This window comes from Dendronephthya gigantea, unplaced genomic scaffold (genome assembly GCF_004324835.1).
Source record: "Dendronephthya gigantea isolate DGI-Jeju-01 unplaced genomic scaffold, DenGig_1.0 000044F, whole genome shotgun sequence".
In the NCBI taxonomy this organism is placed as follows: Eukaryota; Metazoa; Cnidaria; class Anthozoa; order Malacalcyonacea; family Nephtheidae; genus Dendronephthya; species Dendronephthya gigantea.
Genome location: NW_021163054.1, coordinates 292006 through 318330, shown reverse-complemented (window position 1 = coordinate 318330; position 26325 = coordinate 292006). Strand labels below are relative to the sequence as shown.

Below are 26325 nucleotides of genomic sequence, written 5' to 3'. Positions count from 1 at the left end.
TGCAAATTCTCAAACACTCTAGCGAGTGTTGAGTAAGTAGGCTTATCCATTCTAGTGCATTTTATGACAGGATAAGTTTTATAACCATAATATTAGGGATCGGTCATTATTTATACCCAGGGTTGGGGCCGAAGAGAAAATGGTTGGGTAACTGAAAAATCCATGACGTAAAAGGTTGGGTAAAGAAAAAATCTCATTCTTTCAAGGTTGGGTAAAAAGAAAATTGTAACAATTTTTCAAAATAACAACAATGTAATATTGAAGATATGAAATTGAACAAAATATACTTAAAATTCATCATCTGTTTAAAGAATATCAATTGGATCATCACTTGATGAATCATTCTCTACATTAAGCCTGACTGGTTTTGACATTTTGACAGTTTGTCTCTTTTTCTTTGCCTTTGACCTCTGCTCCTTTGCTCTCTTAAGTTTACGTTTCTCCTCACTCTCATGAACAGTGCTTGAATAAAATCTTTTCATAAATTGATTACTAACATGTTCCACATCATTAGCAATTTTCTCAGTTTCATTTATCAACTCCTCTATCTGTCGTATTGTTGGTAGAACAAAAGCAATTTCATTGCTAGCCCATTTCTTGGCTTCCATATCTTCCCCATACAGTTCTTTTTTTTTATTCAAAAGTTTGTCTTTTTCCTTTCTCATTTCACACAATGTATTGTTGATATACAGAATTGCTCTTTGACTCTTATTCACATCCTCTATCTTGACATCTGCAGGGAACTCTCTGTAACGATCACAATTGATATTTTCTTTTGGGATTAAACCAGATTTGTAACTGGAAACAATATTAGCAAGTTTCTCAATGCTGCATTTCATATTCCACCTGAATTGACGTTGACCATTCAGATATGCCTGGAAACCTTATTGCTTAGATGTGTATGCTGAGAGGTAAATCTCCTTGGTCAGCTGGTTGTGATAAATCAGTCTCTTGGATTTTACATTTGGCATAGTAAACTTTTGCCAGGGCTCTTTATCCATAATTGTAGCATTCTCGCCCAAGACAAATTTCCCACCAACAAATGCAATCGCTATTATTAAAAGAAAGAAAATATATTATATTAAATATTTGGCAAAGGTGTTTTGATTATTCCTTTATATCAGCTATTGTAAATGTCTCACTTCTCACACACATGAGCAAAGGTCTTCAGTCAAGAGGTAGGGGCCTTCTCTTGAAAAAAATATGGAGATGTTTTATTCATATTTTTCTGGTATTGGAAAACGTATTTCAACAATATTAAAGCTTAATATACAGTCGTTACTGTATTTCAAATATGCTAGTTTATATGTGGACATGTACGTTGAAAGTTGAAATGATCAATAATATATTTAAGTATTCATGTATGATATAAAATGGAGAGCCTTTTTCGATTAAAAAATACTTTTCCATGATTGTCCCAAAACAAATAGTCCACATAGTGTATTAATTTAATAATATGCATTTTTAAAAACTTACTTTTTTGAACTTTCTTCTGAGGCACAGAACTTTGGTCAACATTGCCAGTTCTTTGTGGTGTCGGTGCAGTGAGTTGAGCAATAGCCTTCTTAAACTTTAACACATGCCCCAGTTTCGCAGCTAATCCCACCATATCAAACATATTCTGCAGTTCCCTCGGCTCCAATGACTTAATCAAATCAATGTCGTCAAAGCCAGTCTGCTTAAATCTTTCAAAATATTCCACAGCCAAATTTATCGATTGGAGAAAGGCTTCAAATTCGTTTTCACTGGCCGCCATGTTTTTTAATGTTGTGAAGAAAAATCACTCGGGCCAGACTCGGTTAGCACTCGGGTAGAGCTCGCTTAATTTGTTGATTTTAAACCGCATGCTATGTAAATTCGATTCTACAGTTTTGTACAAATTTCTAGTTTTCTAGAGGTTCTGCCTATTATAAAATTTCGAATATAATTTACAGTCAGTAGTAAAAGAATACGTTAAAATATGAATGGACCCACAAGAGTTGGAAGACCAAGAAAATCAGAGTTACAGCTGAGGTCTAAAAACGCCGCAAGAGCAGATTTAGTTCGACTAGCACATTTTAGTTCCCATCTGTCCAGATCATTACAGCCATGTCTTGTTAAGGATAATCGACAAGTTCTAGAAAGACAACTAGTACTATTAAATGGGGCATCCATACCAAGTCAAAGTAAGAAACAAAAGATTGAAAATCTTTTGGCGGTTCATGATTTGCTAAAAGGAAATTATGTGGCAGAGGATGGTAAAGAATATGATGGCAGTCATGTCGCATTTGATGAAGCCATGGAAGTCTTTTTTACCTTTCAAAACAAGTATCCTCCATTTATCAATACTGACAGAGATAAATTTACCTATGCATTGCTGCATCAAGAATGGGGTCTTGCTGTTTATATAGTCTATGTCGAGTATCTAAAAAGGAAATTTATTGTGCTTAGACCAGATAGCTTTGGAAATGAAGTTTTTTTAAGCATGATCTGTGCAGCTGGAAGCAACTATAAAGAAACACCTGATGATGGAATGATTCTTGATGGTGAGAAAGTTAAAGAGATAATGGATACAGTCGACACCGAATGGGACAGGAAGGTTGCAAGAGTTTTCCTCTGTGCTAATCGAACAAGAAAGCAGATACATGAGCTTGGAATAGATGTGCAAATTGTCAAAACTGATTATTGCAAGGTAATAATCTCTGAAAACTCCTGAAGGTGGAGAATTAATTAAAAATGCAGACAAATGGAACATTGCCTCTCTTTAAATGTACATACTCTTAAGAAATGTATTAAATGCCCCCATTTTTTTGCTGGAAGGGGACCCCAATCACAAAGACAATGAGACATCATATTGTTAAATGTCAACATATTAACTTTAATATTCTATGTACTTAAAATTAATAACAGGTCTTAGATGTGGCAGAATCATGGAAAGAAGCAACCAGGATGGCAGAAAAGTCTGTTTGAATAGATTTGAATGAGAAGAAAAGGAAACTTACAGAGATCATTGAAAGTGATTCCAACAGGTTAAACACAAAGAGAGGAAAATGGGATAGCACAATAATTGCAGATATGGAACAGGATATAGAGGAAAAGAAAGAAAAATTGAGAAATGAGCCAGAGCAAACCAAGGAAGACCATCATTATTGGATAGTGATGATGAAGAGTTTGTGGCAAAGAGCATAGAAGACAAGGCAACTTATCATGGACGTCGACATGATTTGGCTATGTACACGAACAGGAGGGTCAAAAAAGCTGATCTACTCAACATTGCTAACTACAAACTAATTTGTCAGGTTAAGCAAACTATTAAAAGTGCAACAACTGTCTACAATCGTAGTAAACCAAGATGCTTACGGTCTGTCCAAGCAAAGAACACAGAGGAAAGAGCTTGTTCTGCTGTAAGAAACCGCCAAAGGCTGAGGACATTGATAATGAAAATACTCACTATCAAAGAGCCCATGTTAAAAATGTAAAGATGGCATTTTTTGGGAAACAATCTGAAGAAAGTTCTAAACTTTGTTTTATGAGAAGTATAGATGACAAGGCATATTTACGCCCAGGAACATCTGAAGGTTTCTCCAACACTAGAAATCAAAGAATCTTGACAGCCACTGATGTCGACAAAGCAAGGGCCCTTCCCAAGTATGATTGGCCAGAAAAACTTGTGTACCAAACACCAGGCACACACAGGATTTTCACAAAAGCCTCAACTATGTCTGATGTTGGGGAAGAAAAGTTGGTTACAGCTGAAGATAGGCATTTTGTATTTGTTCGCCCGAAAGCCATAATTGGATCAAGTGGCTCAACCTGGGCCAGTGAGACTGTGCGACTTAGGCAATGGAACCCAGAACTCTTTGAAGTACAAGAAAATGAGCAGAAGTATAGTGAGGTTTTCAGACAGTCTGTGCTGTTATTCATGACTCGTGTTTCCTTTACCAGGATATGATTGAGGATGGAGATCTCTTGAAAGCAACTGGACTCAACCAATGTATTTATACTTGTTATGAAAGTGAGCGCCTTTATAATTTGAAGAAAGAACTTGAGTCAGCATTAACAATCAGTGACACATTAGAAAGCCAAGCAGAGAAGCAAGTGTTTTTGCACAAATTACTACAAAGCTTACCAATATGAAGGAAACAATTGAGAAGTACTTTGATGAAAAACCATCAGGTGATGAACTCCACCAGTGTATTTGGTTTGTAACAACATGCTGTCGAGATGTTCTAACAACCATTAAAGATCTTCAGTTGCCCGTTGTTAAACCTCGATGGTGTGATTTAACAGATACAGGTCCTGGAGTTGGGATTTCAAACCTAGAAGTTAAATTTCGTGATGCTGAAATGTGCAGAATGTTCAATTCTGACTATAGGATCCGACTTCACAGATCAAGAGGAGACAGTGGCCAAAATGAAGCAGAAAGAACCAATTCTGCAATTAGTGATTCCATAGTGGATGGTTCAACAATAGATTGGGAAAGATACAAAAAGTTTGAGGGAATGTCCAAGGATGATATAGCTGCATTAGGAGTTAAAGAATATGAAAAACTGGAAGAAGAAAGAATGGAAAAAAATGCCTGGCATGTGGCAGAACTATTAGTTGAGCGAATTGATGGGGCACCAGTTCATGGCGAGAGAATTAAGTGTTACCTATCCGAGCACAATAATAAAACCTTCTATTTCAATACAAGATATGTCACTGAGTTTAACTCATCATCAAGCCCTTCAACAAGAAAGGCTGTTCCTGGGTCAGCATACATAGAAAAGATATTGAAGTTCTTTGATTCCCATTACATTGTAGGAGAACCGTTCATGGAATTCATTAAATATAGATGTGAAGAGAATGGAAATCAGAAGGAAGATGATCATAAAGAGGATGAAAATCAGGAAGAGGATGAAAATAACAAAGAATGTGAGTTTTGTCTTGCCTGGACCAGCTCTGCAGCTAAGAGAGTACCCCAGCCTATGCCAGACCCAGACAAGCCATTCCATTACATGAATGTGATGGTTACACCATTACGTACTGAAAGTGGCAACACAAGACCTGTAGATGATTGGCAACCAAGGGCAAACATTAAAAAACTGTTTCACAATGGTAAAATATCTTTGGAGAATCAAGAGGCAATCACAAGATTGTCGGAAACATTTTATGTGAAAAGAGAGTATGTTGTTGCATGCATTGAACACTTTACTAACCTTCAGTTGACAAAGAACATTCGTGCAAGTACCAGAAAAGAAGAGCAGAGACAAAGGAAAGAAAAGGAATACAACGAGTATGACTGGTTGAACTTGGTATTGGAAGGGAAACTTAATACACTGAAGGTATGTGAATTGGATAAGTACATTGATGAGAACAAGTTATGTAAGAAAGGAAAGAAAAAAGATAAACTGAGTGCAATTACTGCAGACATTCTACGCAAGAGTGATACTGGAACTGTAGAAGAAGTTTTAAAGCAGGGACAAGTAGATGAAGGAAACAATGAATTGGAAAGTGACTTGGAAAGCGAGCAAGACATTATTTTAGAGGAGTTTGGCACGGAAAGTGAACCTGATATTGAATCAGACCATGAACAGCAGCAAAATATATTAAATGGTCCAGTTCCTTTTATTGTCCAAACTCGTTTTGGACGATATGCTGGAAATTGGGCATTATCAGCATTGAAATGAAGAGTCGTAAGTGGAAACTGGTATTCATGTCAAGAAAGGTACAAATATGAAAAATTAAGTAACAAAATGCACCATTTCCGCCAGGGTTGGGTAAAAATTTTTTAAAGTTAAAAATAGCGGGGTATCCAAATTTCTGGTTCAAGTTGGGTTGGGTAGGTAAATTTTTGGCAGTTAAAATAATTTCTCTTCGGCCCCAACCCTGGGTATAAATAATGACCGTCCCTTATGACCATAGGAACTACTAGGAAAATTATGATATATAAACTATATATTGAAAATTGATCAGGTTATACAACAAAGCAGCATGAAATGAATAACTGTGAACGAACTTGTCGCATGCATGGAACACTCCTAAATCATTATATTTTTAGGTATATTGCTATATTTGTTATATTATATCCATGTTAAACGTTTCTTTTACCAACACAGTCTTAGTTTTCATGTTCAGCAGGGATATCGTGATTAATTCCCTCGTCTATTGAAGTCTAACATGAACACAGTTGCTCACATAAAATCGTTGCTCCACGATAAAGCTTATCAAGAGCCAGTTATCTTGTAAAGTCCTGCTTCGAATGTCCGCATATTAAAATAATTTTCTAACAATAAAGTTGTAATCGTTCCTATAACAGAATATTGGAAGTGGAGAGCCCGGCTCGCTCGTTTAATAATAAATTTTGCAATTTTATCATTCTGAAGACAGAGCAATTGAACCCCGTTTAAAGTTCAAGTCAATCCGTTTAAAGTTCAAGTCAATCCGGGCACCCCGCAAATCAGTCAAGATAAGTCCGGTAAATTCAAACTGACCAATCGCAATGCAAGAAATGGACTGATTTGGCCCTCTTAAGGTGTAAATCAGTCCGGCCACCCCACAAATCAGTCGAGATAAGTCCAAATGGCTTATCGACCAATCAAATGAGCAGGCTGACCCACCCTATTCTGCGAGTTTTTTGCATTTTACCGCTGCTCTGGATGAAAGAATATTGCTTTTTTGAAACTGAACCCTTTAACTGGACGATGATTTTAATTCTTATTACAATCTTGAAGGGGTTAATTATTTATACTTCAAGATAAATTTCAATATTTAATTATCATTTTTACTGCCAAATATACATAAGTCGCGCGACTGACTGGACTTACCCTAGATCCACCCCTGAACATAGGAACACTTCTGAGCAGTTTCACCGATAAAAGGATCGATCCGGCAGCTGTGACTGGTCTTAGTGATAATGAGTTGATACATCTTGGGGTTCACACAATTGGAGATCCTGTGCTCCCGAGGGCAATTTACCAACGAAAGGTGGCTGAATGTCAAAGTGCCCAAATTGGCCACAGTTTAGCATTAGCATTACAAGAGCGCACTATGTTGTTCAGGTTACCAAAGACTGTAACCCAAAGGTCTTCCACTTCCAAAAATGGTCTTCCACTTCCAATCATACATCGTTGCTCACGACCACGTGCGGACGTGTATTTTATAGCTCCGTTTCGATCGATTTAAATTTACTTTAAATATGGATAAAGTGTTAGCGATTCCTACGAATAAGTTCGTCTTCTTGAAAGACAAACTATCCTGGACAGGGAATCTGGACGAATTAAAAGCATTTGTTAGCACAGTTGTCGATAAGGAGGCTTTAGAACAAGCCTTTTGGAAATCACCCAGTGGTGGTACTTGGAAGTTTACGAGCAAGCAGCTTCTCGTCACTTGGTATTCTAAAAGCAAGTCAATTTATTTCAAAGGTTCGAGAGCAAGTGAACTATTATCGCTGATTCGGGATCAACTATGTCCCTCTAGTGCTAATATTCCCTCTCATGATGGCGATAACACAGCTTGTAACGGCATTAACTGTTCAGATTGTAAAGCTACTAGAGTCGAGATGGCTGAAGCAAAGCTTGCTATGCTTTGGCCAGTGGTGCATAAACTCGAAGACATTGTTAAGGCCAACCTGCCTTGTTCTGATATTGAACACTTGAAAGCTGAAATTAATTTGTTAAAGAATCAAAATGAAAGCATTAAAGTGTCTATGAAGTGAAAAAATCACATTTTTTTTGTTTTAAAATGATAGATTAGGGATAGACGGAAAGTAGAAAAATTGTTTTATAAAATTTCGTATATTAGTGACCGAGATAGAGCTACCTAAAGTTAGAGTTTTAAGTGACCATTTTTTATGGAGCCTGGGGATGAGTATGATGTTTTGTGACGTATGCAAATGGACACGACGACAATCACGCACGATAAACATAATAAAGAATCATAGCAAAATATGGCTACTGCGATGGAAGTTACTAAGAAAAGCGAACGCTCTTCGAGCTCAAATTCATCTTCACAAGAAAGCGCTAGCGAGGATGAAATTCTAGAGCAATCGTCTCTTATTGTACCCTATTCAAACGAACCGCTTGCTAGTAGCGGCGATGAGTTTGACGAGAGTACAACAGACGACGAGGATGGCATTTCTTCCGAGACGCTCGGGAAAAGATGGAGCAAGGACGTGCCAGTGAACTCATGGTGAGTTGCGCTATTATTTGGTTCGTCCTAAACTAAACTTTTCATTGAAGGCACTCTATTAATACAATATAGGTGTCAATGTGGACGGTGCAACGATCGTCACCTCAGTAGCGCAAGGGATATCATTGCTGTAAGGAAATCCTTGAGTGTGCAGGGAAGTATACGTATGAGGGTAAGGATGCTGCGTGCATTGTGGAACATTGGGATTATTTGCCAATGGTTCACAGAACTGTGTTAAGTAACGTTGGGCAGTTATTAACCAGGAAAGATGGCACTAAATATAAAAGAAAAAAAAACCAGAGTGAAAACGAGTGGGTACTTTGTAACTATTATAAAGTTCAATGTTCATATTTGTATATACTATATTTTTTGTCCTTATTTATATGTATAGTGAATTGATCAGAATCGCTTTATGACAAGGCAAGGCAAGGGATCAATATTTCAAACTCACATGCAAAACATGTCAAACTTTGATACAAACTTTCTACGTGTTCATGTACATGTATATGAAATGTAAATGCATCAATTTTTCAATAATTGTTTCCTTATTAATCCATAGATATCTACGTTCAGTCGCCTATCGGTGGCTTGTTTTATGGCTGTGTGGCTATCTGGGATGGGACCATTCACGACCACTACCAGCGTGCATTTATGACCACATCAGGTCTGAGTTCCCTAGTGCTGATGTACAAGGTTATAAAGGTGCCAGGCAAAGACAGCAGAATCAGTGATTATATATTTATGTGACTATATATTTATGTTACCTTTTTTATTAACAATGATGAAATTTTGAATGTTTGACTGAAATAAAGTTAAACTGAATTATTTGAATTTTCACAAGCAGATTTTTTTGTGTCCTTTCATTGGCTGGTTACATTTCTTGCAGGTTGGTGCTTTATGCTTGTGTTTGGCTGCTTGTTGCTCCCTTTGGGCATTCAGTAGTTTCTCTTGTTCAGCAACTGGCATAGAGAATTAATTATGTACTGAGTTCTTGGTAATAAGTAATTAAGTATGAGAGAAATTGTTCTGAGGAGATAATTTACCTGCAGGAAACAGTTCTGTTACCATTTTCTTTCTTTTGTCTTGTCTCTTAATTGTGTCTTTCCTTCCAAGACGATTCTCAAACTGTGCTGATAATGGTTTGGGAACTTTCTTCCTGTACTTTTTTTCATATCTGTTAAGGGCAGGTTGAACAAAACTCTTTTTAAATCTGAAACATAACCTGTTATAAGGGGAAAAAAATAATGTCAAATTTTTAAAACTATGAATTTGTCACTTGACTAGTAATGCTTTAATGTAAAGTTCAAATATTACCATATGTGGGAGTGATTGCAATCTCACAAACTAATTCATCACCAAGCTTGTATTTAGGATATGTCACTTTTATGTATCGTAAGCCTTCATTTGTTTTTCTGGTTTGCCTGCTTACATTCTCATTGAAGTGGAGACATGCCAAAATGTGTCTAACACATAAAATAAATTTTGATTTTTATGCAGAAAACATACAAAAACTACCTACAGAGATAACTGCACGGAACTTTCAACAATAATGTCACCTGCAATATGTACCCATCCAAGAGAAGCTTAGCATCTTAGGGTGCCAATGGTTTAATGTAGCATGAAAACCTTCCAAAGAGCTTGTCTGAGCTTCTGGTGACATCTTTCGTACATCATTAATGACGTTCCCTTTCAGCAAGATAGATTTTAATTTCTCATGTGGTCTACTGCCTGAAAATATATTTGCATATATTTACTGCTTCATTTTATAGAACTGTTTCAAAATATGTTGTGCCGTTTTGTTGTCATATACATTGGTTGTATAGCTGCCTCTCCATACTGAATATACCTACAATATTTCAACCATTTTCTTGGCGCCAAATCACCATGAGCACATGCTTTGTACAATGGGTCCGGGTGGTCCGTATGTTTATTACACACATGCCGGAGAAACGACTTCCATTTAGCGACGATCAAATCTCCAAAACCAGGTTTTGTAGAGGTTGCACACCAGTAAAGATGAGATTTAATAGCCTTAGTCCAGTTTTTTAGAATTTCGCACGTATTGTCTTTGCTAGCTTTGAGAACCTTTTTGATTATGGATTTTGCAATATGCCAAATGTCATAAAAGTGCGTTGTTCCTTTTTCTTTTGTTCTAATTCATTTACCAATACCTCTATGTCGATCAGAAATAAAAGTCTTTATCTCCAAACCAGATGTTTTCAAGTGCGAGAAACATCTTTTGGCGCCGGCCAACTCCATAGCATTGCTGCTGCCTGTCTCGTTAGACTAAAAATGCAAATTATCTCTTAAACTCTCCAACAGACTGTGTACAGCTAGATATAGCACAAAATTATTTAAAATACCTGCAATAACTCAAAATGAACAATCTTTTGAAGATCACAGCAAAACATGCTGTACACACCATATTTAGCACTATGTCCCATAGAATCAAATCTTCCATCGCCACACCATGAAACATCTTGTAAACCTTTCACTCTGCCAACCAAGACAGCACATACGTTTCCCAGTGTTTCAGTATGACCGGGAACAAGAATTTTGCTTGATGTTGATAGAAGGCTCTTGCTGTAAAGACTGCTAAACCCATATGCTTAAACACCAGTAGAATTTTGCTTATCAAAGCACCGGCCAATAACGTAGCAAAACTTAAAAGTATGTTTCCAGCAGGGTATCGCCCGAGCACAAGAGGTTGGCTGTGCCATTTATATGTCCCGCCACAGTGATCACAATTTTGATATACCGTTACCATAGTTCCATGGACTTTCATTTCGACTGCTGGGGAGTTGTCTTCACATTTGAAGCAAAACATCGAAAATAATGACATAAGCGTAGAGTAAAACACAACAAACTTAGGTTCATCAGTGCTGGAGGTGCCTGGATCCACCCAGGGGCGTAGCTACGGGGGGGTGCGGGGGGGTGCTGCACCCCCCCAATGCCGTGCTTGTCGGCAAAATAAGGCAACTGTCGGCACAAAAATAAAATGAATTTTACTGATTTGTAATTTCGTACAAGTAATTTGAATGCATCGGAAAATACTTGAAAATGAAGAAATGAATTGTTTGTTCGGCCTCGGGTTCTGAAGATTCAGGCTTGCGCCATTGCGCGACAGTTCAGTGCCAGTTGCGGGCACATTTGACTTTTCGCAGCGCCACCTGCGGTCCGTACGCTGCAATAAGATATATCATATTACGTATATGAAAGTTGCGCTATGAAACATGATATAGCATACAAAACACAACACTCATCTGCGCGTCATTTGCTTTGGGAATGTTTATACTTTATTATATACACGAATTTGCGAAATTAAAAAGGTAAACGAATAAAACAAACTGAATGAATGGAGAGTAGCAAAGGTAAACGCAAACGGAAGCGAGAGAAACTGACATGTTTAGTCTGTAATCGGTCGTTTGATGATGATTACCGAAATGAACACAACAAGAAATACCACGATGATTTGTTAAAGGCAGGGAAATCAATATCTTATAAAGTGGCCGGTGCTCCCGCAAACCCGTTTGTCTTGGCGGCACAGATACATAAGGAAAAGGTAAGGCTGTTTTTTAAATACCATATTTCTAGCTCCCCACAAACATATTAATTAGTAATAACCTCAAAGGAACATTTAAGTTTAAAACCTCCAATGTGTGATAACTATAGGTATCACAGACAAAGAATGATCCGGAAAGCTCTGGTGCCCCTTTGGAGACGTTGACTGTTTCCGCAGGCGAAAGTGTTGCCGAGAAAGATTCCCAACCCTCAAAATCACATAATGTTGACACAGCAGTACTTTCTTCAAAGGTAACTTTTTTATCTTTCAAGTCTAACTAAATTTATCCAATTAACTTTTTCCATATTTGTTATGAAATATTTGTAAATAGCTCTCAACGTTTTGAATTTTCAATAATATTGAATTAGGCATCAGGAAGCGAAAGTGACAAATCACACAAAGACGAAACAGTCGAGAGCTATACCGTGGAAGACGTGAACAAAGAGACCGAAGTAAGCGAGGGCGATGGTAACATAACATGGCTTCAGTGCGCAGGGTTGCTCCATTATCTCAAGTTTCAACTTCGTAACGTTGAAGGAATTATGGACGAAGTTGCATCGGCTGATAATCCCAATCAGGAACATTTTCTGAGCAAAGTGGTCGAAACTGCTGATCAAGTTAGGGAAACTGCAAGCGAGCTTGTTAAAAGATCATCTCAAGTTCTCAAAAACATTGAAAAGGAGAAGATGACACTCGAAGATAGCAATGAGAATTATTTTTCCCCTGCAATTCCACCATTGGATCCTGCATTGCGATCAAGGCATCTGACAGACAGTCAAAAAACGTACCTGATACAAATCGGTCCGAATCAACCGCATTTACAGGCATATCCAACCAACCCAAGTGCCTCCGACGTTATGAGAGAAGGCCACAAGCAGTCCAGGTTTAATCCATCCTGGTACAAAGATTACCCTCACCTGGAATATAGCATATCAAAAGATGCTGCCTTTTGCTTTGTATGTTCTCTGTTTAGCAGTGGTCCAGGGATGGAGAAAGCGGAAAGTGCTTGGAGTACAGAAGGAGTGCGCACATGGCATAAATTTAAGAGCTGTGGGAAGGCGAAGCCTGGGAAGTTAGCAACACACTTCTCATCTACGAGTCACAAAAGTGCCGTCCTGGCGTATGCAAATTTTGTGAAAACGTCTGGACACGTCGATGTACTGCTTTCTAAGGCCAGACGTCAGGCTCTCATCCAGGAAGAGGAAGACCTAATCCACAACAGGAAGATTGTTGAGATACTGCTCGACGTAACGAAAACACTCGGACGCCAAAGTATCGCGTTTAGAGGTCACGGAGATGACAAAGAAGGAAATTTCCAGCAGATTGTGATGATGATGGCCAGACATTGTCCCGATTTAAAAGCCTGGTTCAACACTACCCGGATGCGACCATACCGCATAACATATCTAAGTGCACACTCCCAAAACGAATTTATTCAACTAATTGGCCACCAATTGCAAAAACAGATTGCCAAAGAAATTGAAGAAGCCCACATGTACTCGGTCATGGCTGATACAACGCCAGATGTTTCACACAAAGATCGCCTTGCACTTGCTTGTCGGTACGTGGATGCCAACGGTCAGCCAAGAGAACGATTGATGTCACTGACGGAAGCCAAAGACAAGACGGGGGAAGGAGGAGCTAGGGAGATCATCGAGGCGCTAAATAAGCATGAGATCAATTTAGACGATCTATGCTTCCAAAGCTACGACTACGCAGCTTCAATGTCTGGAAGATTCAATGGAGTTCAAAAGAAGATTCAAGATAAGCTTGGAAGAAGAATTCCATATATGCCATGCTTAGCACACCGTTCAAACACGGTAATTGAACACAGTTGTGAAGCAAGCGCTATTATAACTGAGTTGTTCAACGTACTCGAGGAATTGTATGTTTTCTTCACGAGCAGTACCAAGCGCATTTCATCGCTTAAAGAGCACATCGATGATGCAGATATCGATAACCCGTTGCAGCTAAGGAACCTGTCCAAGACACGCTGGGTGGCTCGAGCGGAATCGATCAAGGCTGTGTGGTCGACGTACGAAGCAATCTTGAAATCATTGACGGATCTTAAAGAACGTTCAACTGATGGTAAGACAAAAACGGCTTCCTCGGGTTTGTTGGCCAAAATCACTCAATTCGATTTCATCGTGTGCATAATGTTTATGAAAAACATAATGTACAAAACGAAGAGAATGACGGAGATCCTTCAGAAAGAGGAACTTAACATCATTGACGCAATTACAATTATGGAATCAACCATAAAAAGCTTGGAAAGCGTGGCCAACGACAGTGATGCAATGAATGCAGAAATTCAAGCAGCAACTGTGTTCGCAGAACGGCTTGGTGTGGATGTAGAGAGTGATTTCCGACGCCATCATCGCCTCAGAAAACCACCTCGAAGAATCGATGACAACCCCTCTAATACTGTAGCACTAAGCCTGGAGTCCTTTTACCGGAAAGAATTTAAAGCAGTATTGGATACTCAGATCACCCGCTACAAAGAAGTGTACAACAGTTCCAAAGAAACGACTGGTCCACTGATCGATGTTTTGCATCCTTCCAAAGGCAAGGTTCCACTGGAATCGTTTAAAGACTTCGGAGAATTTTTCCCACGAGACCAACGACCAGACGCAGAAGCTCTAATGGCAGAAATTGAAGTTTTCAAGGTGCACCTAGCTGACAATCACAACGACGTTAAAAATATTTCTGAGGCAGGCGAAATATCAGAGAAACAGAAGTCAGTGTTTCCCTTGACGAACAAGGCTTATCGCCTAGCTCTTACTGCACCAGTTACTGTAGCGAAAGACGAAAGAACATTTAGCAAGTTAAAGCTTGTGAAAACCCTGTGCAGATCAACGATGCGCGATGAACGACTGGAAGAACTGCTACTAATGGCTTGTGAAAAAGATATCACAGATAGCATAAGCATTTCCCGAATGGCTACAGCTTGGGCAGCTTTAAAACAACGTCGGGTCTCCATTTCCATATCATAGAGAAGACTAGAACTGTATGTCTGTATATACTGTAGTGGGAAATTTTATAAAATGCACACACGTTTCAACATTTTAGAAGTTTTAAATTTAGGAATCACATGAATAAAATATTTTACTTGGGAGTTATTGCCTTTTATATCACCTTCGACCACGCCCTAATTGCGCACTTAGCCACGCCCTTTTATCGGCAAAATGCGGTCGTGCACCCCCCCAAAACAATGACACTCGCTTCGCCCCTGGATCCACCCTATAATTATAAATGATTTAGCATATGTACGTATGTTCGGTTACCTTCCTCAAAATGCCAAGCTTAAGGATGGTATAAGCAAACCTAATAAAAAGAATGTTTTCACATATTAACCTGACATTTGTTCTGGAGTTAGACTCGATAGAATCCCCTTCGACTAAATCCTCCGCATTTTTGCACCATTCAGGATCACTAGCTTCATCATAGACCTCTTCATCTGCTGTGCTTTTCTCATCTTCGTCCATCATCGCTTCAACTTTGTTTTGTGTAGTCAACATGGAGGTTAGCACGTTTTCTCAGCGCTCCTGCTATCTCGTCCTAGTGTTGCTTTTTTGCACACTTTGGATGGATAGTAAAAATGTAAATAGCAATGGTAGCTTGTTTACCATCCTTAAATTGGATGTGAAGCATTATCCTGGACGAAACTCGGGATGCCCAAGACATAATTGTGTTAGTAAACCATCAACATCGACACTGGTGAAGCTGCGAGCTGCACTGCTCGTGACGAGGGCAAGTCTGACTGCTGGTGACCTTATTATGCTTGCTGGTGATATAAGTCCTAACCCTGGCCCTGTATTTGGTACAACTAAAGAAGTACATGCTGAAAACTATCCCTTCTCGTTTCCCGGTGAAAATTGTGAAAGCGGTGAAACGTGTCTTGAGCCAAATAGTCTCGCAAGCTTGACTAAAAGGAAAGGTGTGAATATATTCCATCAAAATATACGGGGTTTATTTCATAAAATGGCGAATCTATCCACTGTGTTTGAACAAGGAAAGGGTATTGATATATATACTCTATCTGAAACACACATAGTTGAAAACAGTGAGTTTGACAACGTTGAGCTTTATCGAATCGCGGGGTACCACTTTGTGAAAAAGAATAGATCTAATGGACTACAAGGGGGAGTAGCGGCATATATATCAAACAGACTGCAATGGAAAAAGCGACCTGATTTAGAATCGGAGAAGCTCGAGTGTATTTGGATAGAGATTTTTCCAGCAAAGGCGAAAAGTTTCCTAGTTGGCTGTATTTATCGCCCACCTGACTCGTCACCTTATCATCTGAAAGACTTCAACAAACTTTTTAAAAGTATGCTATCAACTGTAAATGACCTTAAAATGGAGACGATACTCGTGGGACATATGAACATAAATTATATTAAAAAGCCTGATCACCAGAAATTGAAAGATATCATAAATACCGCTGGTTTTAAGCAGATTATTGATAGCCCCACGAGAGTTACTGCAAAGTCTAGTACGCTGATCGACATTATATTGACAAACAATGAACAGAACATTGCTGAATGGGAAGTGGTGCCATTATCGTTAAGTGATCATGACTGTGTGGGTTGTGTGCGCAAGTTAAATTATCGAAAGTATAAGGCAAAATCAATCAAAATACGAAATTATTCATATTACAACCCGACTGAATTTTGTAAGGATATAAATGAAGAAGATTGGCACAAGCTTTACCTGATACAAAGTGTAAATGAAGCGTGGGCATTTATGAGAGATTTGTTATTGCAAAACATAAATAAACATGCTCCAATTATAGAGAAGCGGGTCAAAGGTCGTTTTTGTCCGTGGCTCTCGTCTGAACTTAAGAATCACATGAACATTCGTGATAAGCTCCTTCGGAAGGCAAGGAAAACAAATAGCGATATTGACTGGAAAGCCTATAAACAGTCAAAAAACCGATGCAACAACGCTGTAAAACAAGCCAAGTATGAATATCATCGAAATCTTCAAGATGAAACATGCAATAATCCTAAAAAGTTTTGGAGAGTAATAAAGAACATATTCCCAAAAGCAAATTCAAAACAAACTAGTTTGGATGAAGCCAACAAAATAGATGTAAAATCAGTTGCGAACAAATTTTGCGAATTCTTCTTAACAATGGCTTTTAAATTAAAACAAAAGTCATTGCCATTAAGAAATTTCATCTGGGGAAAACCACCTGTACAGGCAAAAGTGAGAACAAATAAACAGTTTAAATTTACCTATGTGAGCAAAATCTTTGTTGAGAAGCAGCTAATGGCTTTTAAACGAGGAAAATCTGCTGGACATGATAATATTCCACCTGGTATGTTGAAGGATGCAGCAGGTGAATTGGCGAAGCCATTATCGTATATTATAAACTTGTCTTTAGGTACTGGTGTAGTGCCCTCAGAGTGGAAAATTGCCAAGGTGACGCCTATATACAAGAGTGGATCAACATCACTGTTCGACAACTATCGACCTGTTTCAGTGTTGCCGATCTTATCCAAAATCTTAGAACGTGCAGCAAATAAGCAGTTAACCAAATTCCTCGAAAGCAATCACTTGTTATCTAAATATCAATTTGGCTACCGTAAAAAGAGATCTACAGAACATGCAACAGTTTTGTTCACCGACAACATTCGAAAGAAAGCGGATACGGGGAATCTTGTAGGGGCAATATTTGTTGATCTTTCCAAAGCTTTCGACACACTATCCCATAGTATATTACTAGCGAAACTCGAAAGTTATGGTATTGTGGGTTTAGAATATAAATGGTTTTCTGACTACTTATTTCAACGAAAGCAAGTGTGTAATTACAAAAACACATTGTCAGATGAATTCCCCTTAACATGTGGTGTGCCGCAAGGATCAATCCTGGGACCAGTATTATTCCTATTATATTTTAATGACCTGGAAGAAAATCTCACTCATTCGAGTGTTATATTATTTGCTGATGATACCGTTCTTTATGTGGCAGACCCATAATTTTCCGTCATCGTGAGCAAGCTAAACGCTGATTTAAAGAATTTAAATAAATATTTTACGGACAATGAACTAATCATTAATTTAAAGAAGAACAAAACCGAGTCAATGCTATTTGGTACAGCGAAAAGACTAAGCAGTTGTCCAGATGAACTAGACCTACGTTACCAAGATACAAAAATAAATTCAACGACTACATACACATATCTTGGAACTACCCTAGACAAAAAATTAAATATGGCTGAAAATTTTAGAAAAACTTATAAGAAATTATCGTCGAAGTTACGGTTACTTTCTTCCTTGAAGCCGTGCTTAACTCGGAAAAGTCTGGGGAAGATCTATCAGGGAATAATTTTACCAACAGCTTTATTCAACTGCACTGTAAACCTTAACTATTCCAATACTCAACTAACGATGCTCGAATCTATAGATCGAAGGGTGGAAAGGATTCTTGGGGAGAAAAAACCTAGTATCCTAAACGAAATTTATAAACACACTGTGTTGATTGTTAAAAAATGTATGTTAGGGGAAACTAATGAACATTTCGCGGATTACTTTACTCTTAAGGTGCATGAAAAAGCCACGAGGAATAATGGGACTTTACTTTGTATTCCGAAAACAAAGCTGAAACTTGCCAAATCAGGATTTTTCTCTATGGGTGTTAAAATTTATAATACCTTGCCAAATGAGATAAGGCGATTGGAATCTTTTCCTGCTTTTAGAAATAAAGTAAAACTTTTTTACTTGTAATTAGTAGTTAGTATTTTATCTTTTTATGGATGATCTAAGCATGCATACATATTACCTTTTTATATGTAGTTTTACAATCAGTAATATTCTACTTAATTTAGAAATAGTTTAATTAGTTCTAACATGACAGGACACACGGTAATAGCAGTAATTTTTTACTGAAGTGTTTTATATCCTGTTTGTAAATATTCATGCATAATAATAATAATAATAATAACTACTTCATCATCAACAGACATTCTCTGTATACAAAAAACATGGTAAACAGATGCATGTTGTAGTGGTTTTCAAAAAGAATACCAAAGCTATATTTCAAGAACATTAATCTTGCTAAATGACACCACACCTTTCCTATATTTTCTTGCCTCCTTTTCTCTGATTCCAAAGTTTCAATTCGTTCTTCACAGGACTTTAACTCGCGTTGTAGTTTTTTAACCTTTCGCTGATACATCCGTGCATTTTTACGTCTTTTTTTGCACATTTTGCATGAAACTGGAACTGCACTTTTATTTTCTTGGTTATCTGGAAGATTGCTACCAACGCTGGTAAAGGAACTATCTAATACATCATCTGACATAATCATGGAATCATCTAGGCTCGTATCAAGTTGATCTGCCTGTTCTGTAGTTATCTGCTCTTCAGTCTCTGCATCTTCCATCAGCTGTTTAGACGATGAACAGGAACCTTCTTCATTTCCTAGCATTTCGTGGATTACCTAAAAACAATTAATCCCAATAATATAATTTTACTCATTTGTTACACAGTTTTGTCATTTAATTTAAAAGCGCAATATTAGAGTTAATAACTAGAAAGTTACCTGTCTTTGGCGACGTGCTATTCCAGAAGTTGGTACGTCCTGAGGTAAAACTATATTTTTCGTTGGAATTGAACCCGGTTTGAGATACATTGCTTTTGGCTTTAACGGAGAAGGAACGCCCAAGGAATAACGCATTGGATAACACGATGTTTCAAAATGAGCAAAGCAAATAGCCGAAGAGTTCGTAGGTATAAAATTCACCCGGTGTTTTCGAACAAATTGGACCCACAATTTATATTCGTTTGGATTTTTTTCTTTCCTCGGAAATTTATGCATTGAAATTCCAGGAGTGTGTGTCGAGTTTGTACAGCTAATACCACCTGGGCCCCCACAAGCGCAGTATAAACCTCCTCTTTTTATCGTTTACTGCGATGCCATGTGCAAACTAAAAGCAATGTTCGTTCCGGTGTATGTAGTTTAGTGACTAGTGTAGCTACAAAATTTTCTGCTGAACAAACCTAAGACTTCCATATTCATAGAAAAATCCTCGATGGATTTCAGTAAGTCAATGCGCGTGAATTTGCGTCAACATTATCAGGGTTGGGGCTCTAGACACTTCATTTGAAATAAATGCAGAGATTAGGGTTTGCGCTACACGTATAAGGCTTCGTAATATTTACATAATTGCGTAAATGCGAATGTTCCCGATCATTCCGCTTTTGGCTATTTTACTTCAAAACCGCAAAAAACTAGTGTCATAAACGAGCGTAGACATACAGACGTACTCAGGTAATGTTTTATTTGCGTTGGTCTACAAGACCGCAGAGTTTGATCGAGCATACAGATTTGTTATTATTCAAACGCATAATTACCAGTAAAATTTATATCGCTTTTGTGCTTCACTGTATTAAATATGACACAGACGTAGAAAAACCGAAATTTATCCTTAAACTGAGCACTTGTGTTTGATATAAGTAATATGTTCTGTATTCTTGTTTAGTAAATTAAATCTACGATGTTCAGTGTGTCCATTTGCATACGTCATCCATGACCTTTGGTCACCTTTTGGCCGAGCAAAATATTGTCGCCAAAAATCGGCAAATTTCCTATGTTTAAGGGCTTGTAACTTGGAAAGTATTGTATGGATTAAGCTCAGATTTTGCACAGTATATTTTCATATGTAAGTGTCTCATTTGGAACAAAAAAATTGGGTAGTAAATTTTCACTTCATAGACACTTTAAAGAACTCCTAGAATATAGTCAAACCTCATGGGACCAGCCTCGTCAAACATGTCCAAGGGAAACCGCTAACGAATCAAGTAATACAGCTATTTTCAATTATTTTGAGCCCCTCGCTAATGAGCCGAGTGAATATCAATCCGAAGTAAATCCTAGCGATCAAAGCAGTGTCACTGTCCCCGCTACCTTCGATGATCAGATAGAAGAGTACCGCAACAATCAGAGACTAAAATGCATTGCATCTGGGACCTTCAATGCCTGTGAGAGGCCTGCTCTTGAGGAAGACAATTCTGTTGTTGAAGTTTCGCCAGATAAGTCCGACGCTCGTGGCTCTATTCTAAATCGATCGACTCAAACGATTCGGAAGCATAAACGGCATAGGATCAAATCAGGAAAGAACCGATCGCATCGCCAGGCCACCGTTAAGTCAGCTAATGTTGGGAGACTAGTTTGGAAATGGCCACGCAAACAGACACAGACTCAGCGACAAGTATGACTAACACGAAGAAAGAAATTTATATAATCGGCGACTCTATTGTCAAGAATATAGACGGACACCGACTATCAAGTAAGGCAAAGGTTCAGGTACGTTCTTTTCCAGGCTGTACTACATTAGACATGAAAGATCATGCCAAGCCGATACTGAGATAAAATCCAGCAGAGATAATTATCTATGTTGGGACCAATAATCTATGCGAAAATAAGTCAGCTAGGAAATGTGCCGATGAAATAATTGATTTAGCCTCAACAATTAGTCGTCATTCTGCATCTAAAATCGCTATATCTGGTATAGTTGACAGGTCAGACGACTTGAAATCTGCTAGTAAAATTAGAGACATTAATAAATATTTGGATCAAATGAGCAAACAAAACAAATGGGGATTTATCAATAATAGTATTATATTAGCCAGTGAGCATCTGAATCGTAGTCGTCTCCATTTGAATAAACGTGGAACAGCTCTTTTAGCTCTTAATTTTGTAAATTATATTAGAAAAGATTAGGATATTGCCACGGGGAAATCAGATAAATTTGTGCCCGTTGGAGCAACTCCCATGTCTCAAGCTTCGAATTTGAATTTTAACATAACAAATCGGGGCTTGGTTATGGCATCATTAAACATTAATAGCTTGTTACTGCATATTGATGAGCTAAAATTATTTTTGAGTACTTCTAAAATCGACATTTTAGCAATCAATGAAACCAAATTAGACTTTCATATTGAGAATAGGGAAATTCAACTACCGGGTTTTGAACTCGTGAGAAGGGATCGTGACCTGAACGGTAGGCATGGAGGTGGAATTTGCCTCTATGTACGATCCAACATTAATTACTTCATCTGACACAACTTAGAAGCTCTGACCCTTGAATATCTTTGTATTGAAATTACTAAGCCAAGATCGAAGGCATTTTTGGTCAGCACATGATATAGGCCTCCGAGCTCCTCAAATGAAGCGTTCCATGCTTTTGAGAAAATTATAGGCAGGATAGATAGCGAGGATAAAGAGCATTATTTGCTTGGAGATATTAATTGTGACATGTTATCTCCTGAGGCATAATACTTCTACCTTGATTGATTTATTCAATAAATATGGATTAAGTCAGTTGATTGATGAGCCAGCAAGAGTAACCCCCAGTTCGCGAACATTAATTGACCTATGTGTCACTAATTGTCCTCAAAAAATAGTCAATGCAGGTGTCTTGCATCTTCGAATTAGTGATCACTCTTTGGTTTATTTTATTCGAAAAACACTTTATCAGCAAACAACCGCACGTATCATCCAATCGCGGGTGTTTAAAAACTTTAATAAAAATAATTTTCTTCAGGAGTTGAACGAAAAGCCCTGGTGTGAGGTTAACTCCCAAAATAATCCGAATTGCATGTGGGATATCTGGAAATCACTTCTAATGGAAAGCATAGACAAACACGCACCTATTAGAAGCAGACGTGTTGGTAGAAAAAAAGCACCGTGGATTACCAATGAGTTGTTGAAGAAAATGCATGTGCGTAATTATCTTAAGAAACAGGCGGTCAACTTTAACGATGGGGTATCTTGGGAAAAATATAAACGTTCTCGTAATCTGACTAATAATGCAATTAAGTATGCTAAACAGCAGTACTTCAGTTCAAACCTTGAACATAATAAAAATAATCCTTGTCAAACGTGGAAGCTTATTAATGAACTGACTTCCCGCATGTGTAGTAAGTCCCAAATTTCCGAAATTGAAGTTGGTGATCGTACTATTAAATCTTCTACGCATATAGCAGAAGCTTTTAATGAATATTTCAGCAATATTGGTCCTGACTTAGCTAGGGAAATTCCACAAACTAACATTAACCCGGAAATATATTTAGAACCAGCCACCAAATCTTTTAGTCTTGACGCCCCTTCTGAGCAAACAGTATGTCTACTGTTAAGTAAACTTAATGAAAAAAAGGCTATGGGTCTTGATAAAATTCCAGCTAGGCTTCTAAAAATTGCGGCTTTTGTTGTTGGTCCCTCGCTTACCAACATATTTGAGCGATCAATTGTTACCGGAATATATCCAACAGAATGGAAACTCGCGCGGGTGTTACCAGTGTTTAAAAAAGGCAGGAAATCTGACCAGAGCAATTATCGACCAATTTCAATATTACCAATTGTCTCAAAAGTTTTTGAAAAAATGGTTTATGATCAGCTTTTTGGCTATTTAAATGAGAATAATTTATTAAGTAGCTGCCAATCTGGCCTTCGTTCGCTCCATAGTACAGTAACAGCTTTACTTGAGGCCACTAATAAATGGTCGGTGAATATAGACAAAGGTCTTCTCAATGGAGTAATATTTATTGACCTGAAGAAGGCCTTTGACACTATTGACCATGATATTTTACTGCGTAAATTAGTAAACTATGGTGTTGACCAGAATGCCCTAAGGTGGTTTAATTCATATCTCAGTGGCCGAACCCAAAAATGTGATGTCAACGGCTGTTTATCTAGTCTTGGCGCAATTAATTGTGGCGTGCCTCAAGGTGGTATTATTGGTCCTTTGCTATTTTTAATTTACATAAATGATCTACCAAATTGTCTTCGATCAGCCTCTGCCAATTTATTTGCTGATGATACTAATATTAGCCTTTCGGCACATAACCTACCTGAACTTGAGCCCTTAGTCAATTCAGAACTTGCTAATCTCAAAACTTGGTTGATTGCAAGTAAACTTAGTTTCAATATAGCTAAAACCGAATTTATGATAATAATATAATAATAAAATAAAAAGAAAGCTCCCAAACGTACCTAAACTGTTCAGTTCATATGCCTTGCCGATCGCTTAACCACTAAGGTGCCAACGACAACGGAAGACAGATTCTCCATAAGGCTGGTTTGGGTTCTAAAAAAGATCAAACTCGATTTAGATGACGATAAAAACAAAGTTAAAGAAAAGTTGATGTCTGTTTCTGAGGAATATGGTGTTGCTGTCAGCCTCCCAAAGCTTCATTCTTGTAGAGGTTTCGAATTTATGCAATGCAATTCAAATTGTAGAAATCTGAGCATTATCGAAGTTAACTGGTCAGCGAAAAGCTTAGAGTCGTGTATGGGTAGAAGAAAAAAAATTTATTTGAGACTGGTGCAGAAATCGCTGTCAACAAAACCAGTGGTTGACGAGATGAAGGAATCTCAGATAAAAGAAAAATGCAACATCTGCCATCTGCTTCTGCGAGAGTTGAGAATGCACATGTGGAGATGTGCAGATCATGCCATACAGCAATCAGATATAGAAGATGATGATCAGTGTTTCCATTTTGAAAATCTGAAATATCCTTATTTTGTCTTGATTTCAGAGAGAATTTCCTTAAAAAAAATATCAAAATTTCGTTCAAATTTGCTTCACATGTTTATTCCCAAATTTATTGGTAAACCACTATTATTGTCTATTGATGACAATTATCAATCACCCCAAGATGGTTCAAGACAAAAAAAATTATTTTATTCCACATTTTACAAAATATATGTTGTCACAATTCTGTCTTATTATTAACATTAACATTCAACATAAAACGTAATAGGAACCAATATGAACATATATATTCTCATTTACTGGTGCCGCTCTCAAGTTTGAACTTCGAACATCACTTATAGCATTAAGGTATTTTTCTCAGAAATTCTTGATTTCATCTGGGCTCCAAGTTCTAACATTCCTTTGCTAGTTGTCATAGTGGCAGGACTCAATTCTCATTCATAATCAGGTCTTCATTCTCATCTTAGCTTGAAGCAAAGAAACCAATGTCGTTGATTTCAACAAATTTCGCTGATCATTTTTAACCAGCTTCAGTTGACTGAAAATTTTTTCATGGTGTATGCTGTGTTTCTCAAGTTTTTAAGAGAAGTTGCCAGTAAGCGATATAACATATATTTCAGCGACTGAGGAAGATCCTTAATTGGAGGGCAAATATTTATATATTTGTGTGTTAACAGTCCGTATAAAGAATCGATTAGAAAACAAACTATAAATGCAGAACACAAATGTATGAATATTAATTCCCCCAACTCTCCAATTAAGAATCTTTATCCAATTAACAGTCCGTATAAAGAATCAATTAGAAAACAAAGTATAAATGCAGAACACAAATATATGAATATTAGCCCCCCCCCTGTCCCATTAAGAATCTTTCCTGTGGTGTATTTTCATAATTCAGTACCTATTTTTAGTTGTTTGTACAGTATATGATGCAATCACAGTATTTTAATATTTTTTACAAGGCAAGAGATGTGAAAATTTGTCCCTTGGCAAAGTGCTTGCATTCACCACAGGTGCTGATGAAGAACCTATTCTTGGTTTTTCCTTACACCCATCATTAGAATTTGTGAAAGTGACTCCTGATTCTTCTTTCCTGCCAACAGCAAACACATGTATCAATTGGCTGTGTTTGCCAAGACCAACGCGAGTAATTTCTCTTCCCGAACAAGATTTTATTTTTAATTTCTATGACCATGCATTTGTTAATGGCTATCTTTAAAATGGGGAACGGGGAATGAATCAAGAGTATTATATTTTTTTATACATTCACACTGTATTCTCGTTTCTGATAGGTTGAAACACTCCAAATAAATCTAAATACCCGATTAAATTAAAATAAACCGCATGATACATTCGCTTTGTCTTACACTTTGCCTTTGGAATTTGTGCTTATCCCCGAGCCGGCGCGGGTACTAATTCCGCCCGGAGATTAGGAATTACACCCGGGACCCAGGAGAACATAGTGGAATCCAAAGTTGGAAGCCAAAATGTCATGGACGAAACAATGGTCATGTAGTTGTGCGCATGCGCGAAATTTGATTGAAGAAAGAATGGTTGTCTACGACTTGCTGATTGGCTAAGACAAAAAGAAAGCATGCATGATAGCGTCAGCATTTTAACCATCATTTTGCAAACTATTTTTTAAAAATATATAATGAAATCATGGAGTCAAGTATTAAAACAATAATAAAAGATTTAAAGATCATCACAGCACAGAAACAGTTGGTGAAATAGGAACGACTCGTAGTTTATAATCTTTGAAGTGGTAGGTGTCTATATTTTGCTTATTCAGTGTTTGCTGTAAGAATGCATTGTTTTTTTGACAAGTACGAGCTTGGTATGTCGTTTTACAAGGAGCTAACCAACCGTTTAAGGCTTTACATCATCGCTTAAATGTTAAAAAGAGTTCTCAAAAGTGTACTTTAGAGTTTTGATAAAACAAATATCACTTTACAGCTTATATATTCGCTAAAATCATTGAGTGAAATAAATAATCGAAAAACAACATTTGACGTTTAGTGCTTGTATGCTTATTATAATTATTTGTGCTATTTTGATGTTTTGAAGGTTTAGCTATAGAAAAGTTTAACACTCACTTAAACTGCAACATAA

General features: G+C 37.6%; 1 protein-coding gene and 1 pseudogene across 1 annotated transcript; one reads left to right on the top strand and one right to left on the bottom strand.

The window, feature by feature from the left end:
• Positions 1-9700: 9700 nt before the first annotated feature.
• LOC114527375 lies at positions 9701-11411 on the bottom strand (annotated as a pseudogene).
• LOC114527374 (zinc finger MYM-type protein 1-like) lies at positions 11358-14703 on the top strand. Its single transcript, XM_028549008.1, has 3 exons — positions 11358-11710; positions 11821-11961; positions 12079-14703. The coding sequence occupies exons 1-3, from the start codon at positions 11504-11506 to the stop codon at positions 14701-14703; spliced, it is 2973 nt and encodes a 990-aa protein (XP_028404809.1). The 5' UTR covers positions 11358-11503.
• The last annotated feature ends 11622 nt before the right edge of the window (positions 14704-26325 follow it).